The sequence below is a fragment of the Malaclemys terrapin genome, chromosome 24 (assembly GCF_027887155.1).
Source record: "Malaclemys terrapin pileata isolate rMalTer1 chromosome 24, rMalTer1.hap1, whole genome shotgun sequence".
Lineage (NCBI taxonomy): Eukaryota > Metazoa > Chordata > Testudines > Emydidae > Malaclemys > Malaclemys terrapin.
In genome coordinates, this window is record NC_071528.1 from 5,326,836 (window position 1) to 5,339,219 (window position 12,384).

Sequence of the window (12,384 nt, forward strand, 5' to 3'; positions counted from 1 at the left end):
CCCCCCCAGGCAACTGAGTCCGGGGGGGGGGGGGGGGGGGAAGAGAAGAGCTCACTCACTTCGACACTGCTTATGAAGCTGGGGCGGACGCGCTCCTCCAGCCCGGCGGCAGGGGTGTAGGCCCGCAGGATCTTCATGATCTGCAAGGAGGAAATGCAGAGGTGACAGGGCTGGACGGTGGCCAGTGGAGCGGGCGCTAGAGCCAGGCTGAGAATTCAGTCTGTCCAAGGGCCCTTCCAGCCCTGCCCATGGCCTCAAGCCAACCCAGCTCCAGGGCCCTTCCAAGCCCACCAAGGTAGGGAGTCCCGAGCAAAGACGACAGGGCCCATCTGGTCCCCATGCCAGGTCCAGCAGGAAACGGAGTCCTAGGGGAGCAGAGAAGAGACCCCAAGCAAGGTCCTGGCTGGTGGAGCTTGGGGGCCCTCCTGTGGGCTCCAGAGTGAGCAGGAGCCCTGGGCACTAGCCGGGAGCCCTCGGGGCTGACTCAGGGGCCACAGCCTGGTACCAGCTCCCAGAGCCACCGGCCTTCATGGGGTGGGTGGTCCCCTCAAGCCTGAGTTACCCAAACAAACGCTGCCTCCCCCATCACCCCTCCCTCCTTTGGGGAGCCTCGATCCCTTCCAGGGTGGCAGAGACCAGACCCAGGGCCCATCACTCCCGAGCTCCTGGAGCAGCCAGTTACCTGCGGAGTGGACAGCGCCGTGCACAGGCAGCAGATGGCCTCGGCGTCTTCCTCAGTCGTCTTCTTCACCTGCAGCAGCTGGGCGGCCTGGATGAGGGGCCGCATGACCTCCATGGCGCCGCTCTGCTGGAGGCCCTTGGCCCGCAGCCACTCCTCCAGCTGGCTCACGTTGTACCTGGAACAGAGCCACACCGAGACGCTCCAGCCATAGGCCCAGCCCCTTAGGAGCAGCTGCCCAGGGGAGGCCTTCCCATCTGCAGAGAGGCTCTCCCATGCCAGCCTGGATGTCAGTCAGCGCATAGCGGGGTGGCTCTTGACAGCCGCAGCTCTATGAATGCATCCAGCGTGGCTGTCCCCCTCGAGTGCCGGGACCAGGGACGGAAGCTATGACAGCTCGTGTCTTCCTTCGCTCAGCCCCGATCCACACATCCAGGGTTCAAGCCCCATCCTGGGCTCCGCACTGCCCAGGACGAGGCTCCCTGTTGCCCACGCAATGGAGCGGGTGGCCCCAGTTTGACCATCATCTTCCCTTCCCCTCAGCTGGGCCCAGTTCTCCCCCCGCCCCAGACTAGTCAGCCAGGATGCAGCCCCCCCGACACTTGCGGGCCCACGGCCAGCCGGGACGTCCCTACGCCAGGCACAGCTTGGCTCGGCCCAGCAGGAGAACTGCCAATAGCAGCACAGGGCCATGAAGAGCTGAGCCACCCCACTCCCAACCAGCTAGGTGGGAGGAAGGATGGCCCAGTGGGTAGGACACTAGCCTGGGACTCTGGTGACCTGGGTTCAAGTCCTGCCTAAGCTCTCTGGCAGAGCAAGCTTCCCTGGGACTCAATTCCTGGGGGGGATTACCGCCACCGCTGGGGTGTCAGGAGGATACATGCAGTCAGACTGAGGTGCCCCACTAGTGATGGGGAGCAGAGCTGGACAGTAGCTGGGCCTGATGGCACCATAGGAGCCTGGCAATTCTAGCTTTTCCTCCCCCTCTACAGATGCTACCAACACCCTGGCCAGGTGGGATAAGCCCTATGCCCACGAGGGTGTCAGCCAGAGCTCAGGAGAGTCTGGAGGACGTGCCTAGGCCACGCAGGCCGAGCCCAGGTTAGGAAGTACAAAACCCCGGGCAGCGGCTGTAGCCTGGATGGAGAGTCCAGGAGGTGGCAGGTTTGGCTCTAGGCCCAGCCCGGGGTCTCCCTTCCCCAGGCCAAGACCAGCCTGACTGGGGAGCATCCGAGCCCCGCTGGAGGGGGGAGGGGATGGACTGACCTGAGCTGGACACCCTGACTCCAGGAACAGGCGTCTCTCCTGAGGAGCAGGTAGTTGAGGGCCACGCCGCTGACGGTGAAGAGGAGCTGCCGGAAGGCCTGGCCCACGACAACGGGCTCCAGCTGGTGCCTCTCCAGCGCCTCGTGGAAGGAGCTGAGCTGCTGAAGGAGCGAGTCCAGCGTGTAGGCGGGAGCCGCCGGCTGCTTGCGGTAACCGGGGGGCCTGGCCGACAAGCCCTGGATGGTCTCGCTCTCCAGCATGGCGGCCACTAGCAGGGCGGAGGGAGAGAGCCTGAGCTCAGCCTGGCCAGCGGCGCTGAAATCCCAGTGCCCTTCCCTCCGGGAGCAAAGGGCCCGGTCTGCTGCGGCTGGCTCTGTGCTTGGTGCCCACGGGGGCTGGGTACGTCCTGGGCACTGATTTCTGGGCAGCACCCTGTGCATGCCCCGTGACCCCACTGCTCACCTGCTGCTGCGGGCAGGCACTGCACCTCCAGCCAGGCTCCTGCCATCTGGTGAGTCACCTGCCCCTCCTGCCAGGGCAGCCTGCTCCCTCGCTCGCTGCCATTCGGAACGGACCCAGACTAGCCCCGAGTGCCACGCTCCCAGGGTGCCGTCGCTCAGCCAGGCGGCTCACGTGGTGGCAGCGCAGGGACTTTCCTGTTCCCACGCCCAGCTCATGCCATGAATCTCCTCACTCCCCCCCACCAGGGGGGGTAAATGGCAGGTCACTGCCCCAGCCACCCTCAATCCCAGAGGGTCACTTGGCAGGTAACGAGGTTCCTCTGAGTCTGTACTGAGGGGCACAGGGGCCATTTGCTCTCAAGATGCCAGGTCTTCCCCAGCCCACAGTGGCCCCTTTATGCCAGGCCTAGCCATGGCCTCCCCACCTCGAGCACCAAGCCAGAAGCCAACTCTCTGCTGCCCTCACCCCTCGAGTGCAGCTCGTCACACCAAGCTTGCTCCCGGGAGGCCCAGCCGGTACCTACCAATCATGGGCTTCAGTTGTTTCTGGGCCACGCGGATCAGCTGCTGGTAGATCTGGATGGCCAGGTCCCCCAGGCTCTGGCAGTGGCTGGCGAGGTTGAAGTTCCTCAGGCAGTGCTGGTTCTGCTTGGGGGTGTTGGCCAGCCGGTAGCTCTGCAGAGCGCAAATGGCCAGGCTCTAGGACCACGTGGACCGAGAGGTGCTGGAGCACGGCAGAGCCGCTCCCCGGGCTCTAGAGAGCTGTGGGATAGCCATGCATAGGGACCCATCCCAGCAACCCCTCCAGAGTCCTTCCCACCCACGGATCTCAGCAAACCTGACAGGTCAATGACTAAAGATCAACTCTGTCCCCACCACCATAAGCTCCGCTGCCCCACCTGCCTCGGGGAGGGGCGTAAAGCACCCAGCAGTACCCAGTATTCCCATGGTACAGGTGGGACTGGCCCAAGGTCACCCAAGCATCCTATTCTAGTGCTCAGAGCACCCCGAGGATGCTGGTCTCAGGAGCTTCCATGGAGGGGATCTGGCTGGGTTCTCCTCAGCCCTTCGGGGGTAGATGTTTGCTGGTAGGAAGAGACCCCTCCCCAGGCCAGCAGCTACTGCCCAGTTTGAGGCCAGAGGGTCTGGGTTGTGGTTCACCATAGAATCGTAGGCATGTCGGGGACCTCGAGAGGTCAAACTCCAGGCCCCTGTGCTGGGGCAGGACCAAGCAAACCTAGACCATTGCTGACAGGTGTTCGTCCAGCCTGTTAAAAACCTCCAGGGATGGGGATCCCACCACCTCCCTCCGGAGCGTCGCTACCCTGAGAGTAGGAAAGATTTTCCTAATATCTAACCTAGACCTCCCTTGCTGCAAATTAAGCCCATCACTCCTTGTCCACTGAAGGCAGGACATGGCGAATTGATCACGGTCCTCTTTGTAACGGCCCTTAACGCATTTGAAGGCTAATTATCAGGTTCCCATCTGTGACGAACTGGGACTGTTCTTGCTGGGGTGTGGGAATGCTGACAGGGGAGTGTGACTAGGATGGTCTGCATCGGGGGATGGGAGTCTGCCCAAGGGAACATACCTGAGCTTGTAACATGAGAACCCAGGAAGGGGTTGGAGGTCAGGTGACTCCGGGGCCCGGGAAACTGAACAAAGGCTGTGGGAGGGGTCGCTGAAAGCAGAGTGCTGGAAGCAGGCTGGAGAGATGGCTGGGAGGCAGAGATGGCTCTGACCCCCCCCCCAAAGGGGGGTGGGCTGGCATGGCCTGGGACCCCAAGCTGGACCTAACTGAGGGGGGCCCTGTTGTCTGTGCCTGCAAGACCTGCCTTGGACTGTATTCCTGTCATCCAAATAAACCTTCTGCTTTACTGGCTGGCTGAGAGTCATGGTGAATCGCAGGAAGCCGGGGGTGCAGGGCCCTGAGTCCCCCAATACTCCGTGACATCATCCCCCAGCTCTTCAAGACTAAACATGCCCAGTTTTCAGCTTCTCTCCAAGGTCAGGTTGTCTAAACCTTCTCATTCTCGGTGCTCACCTCTGGACTCTAATTTATCCACATCTTCCCTGAAGTGTGGCACCCAGAACCAGACCCAGGGGCCTCTGCCTCACCGGTTAGTCCCCCATTTGACTTTTCCTACCTCCAGGCAGCTCTTTGGAGAACTGGTGTGAAATCAGCAAGATGAAATTCAAGACGTGCAATTTGCCGCACAGGATGGCAGGCAAAGAGCTAGTACGCGCAGGGCGGCGTAAGCCAGAGGCATCCCAGCGGAGCACCAAGACCATGGCCCGGCCAGATCCTGCCTGAGGCCGAGGGCTGGAGCGACCGACCCCAAGGGAGAGAAACTGAAGCAAACCACCACTGAGCAGTGAGCCAAGCCAGCACCAAGGCCTGACTCAGCGCCACCTTGGTCTCAGAAGAAACTAGTTAGGAGCCTACTAAAGGCAAACATCCCCGCCCAGGGTGCCAGCCCCATGCCCGCTGCTTCCCGGCCGTGATCTGTTCTGCAGCCCCCAGCCGGGGGTTCAGGGCCGCTGGTGCTGCCGAGGGAGGAGGTGTAGTGCTGGAGCAGGCCCCGGGCCCTCACCTGGTCCCCGCCGTACTGTCTCAGGCAGTTGATGAGGCAGCAGGTGTTGGCGAGCCAGAGCGCCACCACGTCGAAGTCCTCGCTGTGCTTCTGCGAGCGGGAGACACAAAGCGTTGTGGAGGAGGAGCATGAGGAGATTAGCACAGCTGTCTGGCACAGAGGGTGTGGGCACACCAGCAACCCCCCCCCCACCCCCCAATCAGTGCGGGGGCCAGAACAGGGGGCCACTCAGCAGACGCAAAGGGCCGTGTTCAGCCCCGCCGAGCCCCTCGCCGCCTCGGGAGGCCTGGATTTTACAGTTGCTCCCCGACAGCCCAACCAGCGTCTGGGGTCCCCAGTCACCACTGGGCCTGCTCCAGAGACACCCTGGTCACAGCCGGCAGCCGTGGCCCCACTCACAGAGCACATGGCTGGAGGCCTCCTGCAGCGCTGGCTCAGGTGTGCAGGGCCGTGGGAGTACTCCTGCCAGCTCTGAACCCCCGCAGCAGGGGATCTGAGCCCCACATGCCCCGAATCCATCCTCGGGGCATCCCCAAGAGGCAAGGCCCTGCAGGGGGAGAGGATGCCTTGATCCCATCTGGGATCCTCTAGCCACACCACGGCAACAGAGCCAAGGGGCGGCTGAGCAGAGGGACCCCACAGCCACTCTTGCTATCAATTACAGACTCAACTCTGCTGTACAAGCAAAGGGGTCCCTTCCAACTCAGCCAGGCCCCAGCCTCTCCTCCCTGCTGCCCCCCAGCAGAGCCCCAACTCGCTCCTGGAAAGGGAGAGCAGGGGTGGGGCCTCATTAACCCAGCACAGACAGACAGACGGGTGCTGTGGGGATTCACGGTCACGAGCTCAGAAGTGCATTGGCACTGGAGAGCTCTTCCTGACTCAGGCCGTTTTACAGGTGGGGAAAATAAGGCCCAGAGGGGCAGTGACCTGCCCGAGGTGACCAGGTGGTTGCAGAACAGCGAAGATAGAACCCAGGCGTCCTGGCTCGGTGCCCTGATTTTGCTTCTCTGTTCTGCCCACGGCTCGAGGGGACCGGGATGCACGGTGCTCGGCAATGCCTGCGGCGCACGACTTTAACATGGCGCTGGGCGAACGGGAGAAGGGCTGGACAGACACAGGAGTACAGACAGGCTAGGACAAGCCCGACATCCAGCACCGCTGGGCCCGGCCAGCGGCTGGGAAGTAGCTTCCCGAGCGACAGGAAGCTCTGACGACGTCACGTTTCTAGCCAGGCTCCAGGTGAGCTGAGCCAATTGGCCCTGGATTCAGAGCCCTCGCTGCTCAGCCAGGCACTGGAGAAAGGCTAGGACTCCTGGGTTCCTCGGGGTCCATTCTCCCACCAAACCTGGTGAGTGTGGCTAGTTCTCCTCTCCCTCCCGGCCAAGTTAGCGTAGCAGCTTGGGGCTGGAGGGGCTTGAACTGGGCCAGCACCAGCTATCTCCATCTCCCGGCGCCATGGGGCCCCAGCTATCGGGGGGGTCGGGATGTACCCTATGGGCGGCTGCCGATCAGGGAGCTGCGTCTGCTGAGAGGCAGTAAGAGCCCTGATGCAACCAGTGCTGGGGAGGAGCAGTCACTGCCCCAGACCGGCAAAGTCACTGCCAGAGACAAATGCAGCTGCAGGAAGAGGTAGTGCCACACATGGCCTGGCCAGCGCGAGCTTGTGCTTTCTGCAGGGCCCAGCGCTCCAGTATTCGTGTTTGCTCCCTTCTCCTTTCGGGCCCAGGCCCAGCTCACAGGAGACTGACACTGCAGCGAGAGCCGGCCTCTGCTCTTCTCCCCAGCCACTGGGGCTAGACACTCCTCGGCAGGGCTCTCACTGGGAGCGAGGGGTCTCTTCCCCCACATGCCCTGCTGGGGCAGCAAGACCTCCCTCACCCCGCTCCCCCACGTCTCCTCCAATCACTGCCCCCCAGACACCCCCAGCCTCTCCCTCTGCATGGGGGGGGCCCCAGTGGGGGAGGAAGCAGCAGCCCAGCCCTCCCTGCTAGCAGCCCCAAGCCCACACCCAGCGAGTGGAGCGGAGCAGTGGGGGACCCTCCGTGACTGAGGCCACCTCTGGCCAGAGGCAGAAAACCAGCAGCGTCAGGCTCCCGCTCGCTGACCCCAGGGAGCTGACCTGCTCGCCTGCGCCTCCCCATCAGGGCACCCATCTGCTCCTTCCAGGTCCCCACCCAGACCAAAAAAAACCCAATCCACCCCATGCGCGTAATCTGCTGTCGTGGGACGAGGCCTCCCGCCCCTCCGAGCCAGGCAGTGGCCCAGAGCAGCCATGCTGACCCAGCCTCTAACCTCGGCCCCAGGGCCCCAAGCGGTCCTCAACGGGCACCCTCGTGAGAGTGGCGTCACAGATCCCTGACCCCTCCCCCAGGTCACACAAGGACATGTCTGGGGTCCGCAGGGGGCATTTCTGGACAGCTCAGGCACAAGAGGGAACAATAGGGGGGGCACGCACCAGTGGTAGGGAGCCAGCATCTGAGGGCAGCCCCTCAGCAAGCCAGCAATTAAGTACAGAGGGGCCATGATCCCCCGCCCAGCCTGCCCCCCGCCGTACCTTCACCACCCGCTTGATGCCACTGACGGCGGCGGTGAAGAGCGAGTGGATCCGGTGCTCGTCGTGGCTGGCGTCCGCATGCCGGAAGCACATGAACAGGACGTAGGCCGGCAGCCCGGGGACGGCACCGGGGCTGTGCTGCGGTTTGAAATCTACAGGGCGAGAAGGGGACGAGTGAGTCCGGGATGGCTTGTTCCCTCAACAGCAGGAGCCCGAGGTCCGAGCCACAAGTCACAGGCTGGGGCCTGCCCCACCGGAGCGGCCATCCTCAGTACAGGAGGCAAAGGCTACAGAGCAGAGGGGTCGTAGCAAGCAACAGGTCGGACAAGACAGGGCCTGCATTCAGTGCCCCAATTTCAAGCCCCCTCTCTGCCCCTGAAGGAGCGAAGCTCCTGCTAACTTCAGCAATGTGTCCTCTGACACTGAACTGGGCCCATCGCCTTCCGGACAGAGCCCGGATCCCAAGGCCCAGTTGCCCCTTTCATTACAGCCAAGCAGCTTGCTCTCAGGCCAGCCCCCAGAGGGGCAGCAGGACCATCACCTCTCCAGACACAGCCCCCTCTGCTCTTCCCTCCCCATGCTGGGGCTTCATCTCTGCCCCACCCTGCCCAATTCTCTGCCCCCCAGCCTTCAGCACAGCCACGCTACCCGCCCCCATCAAATGATCCGACATCTGGCCCAGCCAGGTGCTGTCCTGCTCCAGCCCGCTTCCCCTCCTCGCCAGCTTGGGTTCGCCCTTAGCAGGCTCCTGCTTGCGTCCTGCAGGTCTGTTATTTACACAGTGTTTGGGGAGGAGGCCTCTGGCTGCTGACAGTCACCCTCTGGCCAAAGGGCCGGCCACGCCGCAGGGTGCGGGCTGTGCTGCTCTGAGCCAGGAGCCCCCGGTTTGGGGGTGGCTGGCAGGACACAGATCCGCAATGCACAAGTCACCAGCCCCAACGGAGCCTTCGCCCCACATCCCAGCTGCTGCGTCAGGAGAACCAGGGGCATGTCAGCGCCCCCAGGACAGCTGCTCGCCCCTATCCCTGGGGGAAGGTGCCTGGAATCTGTCCTGGGGCTGTGTTTCATGGCGAGGACATCAGGGCTCACCTGGGGGCTGTCTCATGGCAGCCAGATGGAAATTAATATGCGCACACACCCCTGCCCCACGGCTGCATTTCTGGGCTCTCCCACTTGGGCACGTGCAGGGGCAGATTTGATTTAATCCCCTCAGTCATTGCTCGTAAGCACAGAGCCACCACTGGCCAGGCCCAGCACTAACCGGGGTGGGGCTGGAGACTTCCCATCCACCCCAAATAAACGGAACCCAAACAAGCAGGCAGAAACCCCCCATCCCCTTTCAAAGTCAGAGCTGTCTGTTAGTCACTCCTTCCCTGCCTGCTCCCATGTAGGGTTCCTGCCCTCGTTAAAGGGGGCAACTCGACCTCATGTGCCTTCCCGACCAGACAGCAAACCAAGCGCCGCGCACACACGGCCATTCTGCAGCCCACAGCACAATCCGAACTGGCACATTCACCCCCCCCCCCGGTCTTGGCTGGACCCCCAGGTGTTCAAAGGGATACAATGTTCTTCACTCCCTGTGTAGCACTGATGTGCTCTACCCCAGAACTGGCTGCTTTTCCGGGGGGCACAAAGCAAAAAGGGGAGGCTGGGATGAATGGGACGAGGCGTGCGGGGTGCTCGGGTGGAAAGGGGAGCTGCAGTGGAGGGCGATGTAGCAGAGGAGCTTAGTGAAGTTCTGCACGGGCCATGGGGAACGTCCCATTCCCAGATGCTCCTCATGAGATGTCAGCATGATTAGAAAGGCGTGCGCAATGTGGAAGCTCTGGAGCAACTTGGGAAGCCCAATATCCCTAAAGCACCTGCCCACGGATCCTTCCCCAGGAGGGGCTCAAAAAGGGGAAGTTTGCCCCTATTTTCCATCGAGCGATTTTGCACCTCGCCGTTTTCCCAGCTCCAGAGCCATTTTCTCCCTCTCCTAGCACAGATTCTATTCGGGCACCTCCCTCCCCAGCGGTCATCCCGCCAAGCAATCCACACTTCATCCTTCTTCACATCTGTCCCAGCCTGCTGTGCTGTGAGTGCTTTCCCACGAGCCTGTCTGCATGCTGTGTTCCCGCTGCGGCAGCGAGACTGGCACCACATGGCTGCGGACGCGCGCATGACGGATTGATGCCTCAGCATCACACCTGCCTCTTGCCACTGCTCTAGTGCGACAGGCCCCAAGGACGTCTGTGTTAGACGCAAGCCACTGGGGATAGGAGAGTCCCGGCCTCTCCAGCTCCGCAGGGTCCTGGGCCGAGGTTTGAGCCAATGGTGAACACAATCTGTGTTGACACAAGGGGGGGTTGGCTTGAGCCAGGACTTGCACTGCTGTGTAGACAGACCATCAGCCCCCCACCTGTGATGATGGTCCTGATGAGGCGCCCTTCATCCTCTGCTTTGCACCCCAACATGCCCTCAAAGGCATCATCAAGGGGCCTTTCCATCTCTTCCACCTTCACCTTCTGCTCCAGCAACTGGGCCTCTCGGCTTGCTGCACAGGGGAAGGAGTAAGAACATTAGAGTTGGATCCAAGCGGATGCTCTGGGGCCATGTAACCTGACTCCCAAGTGGGGCAGGGACTGGGCGTCCCACCTCTGCCCGCACCCTGCCTGGGGAACTCTTGCCAGGAAAGCTGGCCCCAGGCAGAGGGATACTAGAGCCAGAGGTGGCTCAGGCCAGCTGGAGGGAGACACCATGAGACATGCATCTGAAGAAGTGAGGTTCTTACCCACGAAAGCTTATGCTCCCCGTACTTCTGTTAGTCTCAAAGGTGCCACAGGACCCTCTGTTGCTTTTTACCATGAGACAAGGTGAGCCCAGAACAGCGGCTAAGAAAAGCCCTTTTGGTAGGTCAGCGAGAGGCTCGTTTCTGCTTCCTGGCTGCAAAGCAGCTCTCGTGCAGACGGGTAGCGACGCCCCGTGGCAGGTGAGGGTGGCGGGGGAGGGTGTCATTGAAACTGGCAATAGCAGAGCGCATGGTGCGCGGAGGGTCGCCTCTGCCCTGCTGCCTTCGTTGGCATAGCGGGTCTCCGCGGTGAGGAGGCAGAGCCGCGTTTCTGCGTGAAGCCAGGCTGGGGGCTGCGGTCGGGAGCAGAACCCCCCAATGGACATTCGCCCCCCAGCCTGTCCAGTCACAGGAGGCACCTGCCTGTGAGATCCTGGATTTGCTTCACGGAGGTTTTCAGCTGCTTCCGAAGCTTGAGCAGGTTCTTCTCCTGCCTCTCCAGCTGCCCCGCCAGATCCTGGGGAGCACCAGGGGAAAGGATAGTCCAGAGACTTCACCCCCAGCCTCACCCGGTGCCTGCGGGGGGCTCGCTTTCCAACACACCCTCCCCGCCAGCAGCAAGACCTCTTTGGGACAGCCTCGCAGCCGATGAGACGCAGAATGCTGCCCCAGCTACTGTCATCTCCGATGGGCACATGGCCCCTTCAAGGAGCACAAGTCCCAGCATGCAATGCGCCCTCAAAGAGCCAGCCTGGGGAGGCGGGGGGAGGGGGATGCTCCACCAGCATGCTGAGCCGCGATCCGCCCTAGCCCGGCTCCCCCCAGGCCCATTCCCCCTTTACCAGGTTCTCTCTCTTCAGCTGGACGATCTGGGGCTGGAGCCCGTCTTCCCCCTGACGCAGCTGCAGGTCCTGGATCCGGCTCTGCTGCTGCGTGCTCAGCTGCCTCAGGGAGCAGACATCCAGGCGGAGACTTTCCAGCTCCTGCTCGTGCTGCTGCTGCTGCTCCTGCAGCTGGCTCTCCAGTAGCCTGTGAGGAAAGGCAAGAACTCGGAGGTGCCAGCGATTGGCTCACCAGGCAGGAGGTGGTGAGGCCTCACTGTGCCCCTCCGTGGGGGAGACAGGCAAGTTCCCCCCGTTTTACAGCCAGGGAGACGGAAGCGGGCTCGAAGCAGCCTGCTAAGTCAAAGGCCGAGCTTGGAACAGACCCCAGAAGACTGGACTCTGGAAATTTTTGAAGTCTCCACACGCTGCATCACGCACTTCCCACCGTCAGCTCTGACCCGGCTCTTGCCACCCAAACCCCGTCTCTCCTCTCCACCACAAATGCGTCCCTGCAACCTCAGACAGCCTGCTGCTCCCCCAGGGCCATCCGCCACTCGAGGGCGTGCCCCCGGGGGCGGTTTTTAAGCCTTCCACTGCAGCATTATGGAAAACCCAGACATGGCCGAGACACTGAGCAGGGGAAGCAGGACTGTAAACAGACTCACTTATTGGAAACCCGGACGGCATCATACGCGTATTTCAAGTCTTCCTCCATCATCGAGTCTTCCTCGGTCATCTTCTCCGGGCTCTTGTTCAACCCCAGGATCTCTGCAATGTTCTGCTGGGGAGAAGGGGGAGACTGAACCCGGCCGTTCAGGCAGCAGGCCCCTCCCCACCCCCAAAAACTGCAGCAGCAAGGGATAGGATGGGTGAGAAGCTCACCCGGCGCTTGAAGATCTCAAATGGCTTCCTCTCGTGAGCCAGCTGAACCTTGGCCCTGCGTAGCTCCTCGCGGGTCCTGGCCAGGTCCTCGGTGACCACGTTGAGCTGTCCCAGGAGGAGGAGATAAGCCTTCTCATAGGGGTCCTGGCCATCATCGTCATCCAGCGAGGAGGGAGGGCTGTCGGATCTGATCCTCCTCCACCCGTGCCTCTGCCTCCAGCGGCCCCTCTCCTGGTCCAGGGGCTGAGATGGGGACTGTGGGGAGGAAGGAAGAGAGGAGATGCATTCAAGTACCATCCCTGGTGTGTTGGACGCTGGACACCGAGCCCCCCTCAGACGGGGCCATCTGGCTG

At 62.3% G+C, this 12,384-nt stretch overlaps 1 protein-coding gene across 1 annotated transcript in view; it reads right to left on the bottom strand.

The window, feature by feature from the left end:
• The window catches only part of LOC128828946 (unconventional myosin-Vb-like), a 56,826-nt gene that overhangs the window by 1,148 nt on the left and 43,294 nt on the right, over window positions 1–12,384 (bottom strand). The window contains exons 24-34 of the mRNA XM_054013989.1: window positions 12,032–12,286; window positions 11,815–11,927; window positions 11,168–11,354; window positions 10,749–10,842; window positions 9,957–10,091; window positions 7,556–7,707; window positions 5,002–5,091; window positions 2,931–3,081; window positions 1,946–2,213; window positions 683–857; window positions 60–140 (exon numbers count right to left, since the gene is read on the bottom strand). Of these exons, the coding sequence (XP_053869964.1) occupies window positions 60–140; window positions 683–857; window positions 1,946–2,213; window positions 2,931–3,081; window positions 5,002–5,091; window positions 7,556–7,707; window positions 9,957–10,091; window positions 10,749–10,842; window positions 11,168–11,354; window positions 11,815–11,927; window positions 12,032–12,286 (1,701 nt within the window). The remainder of the gene's footprint in view (window positions 1–59; window positions 141–682; window positions 858–1,945; window positions 2,214–2,930; window positions 3,082–5,001; window positions 5,092–7,555; window positions 7,708–9,956; window positions 10,092–10,748; window positions 10,843–11,167; window positions 11,355–11,814; window positions 11,928–12,031; window positions 12,287–12,384) is intronic.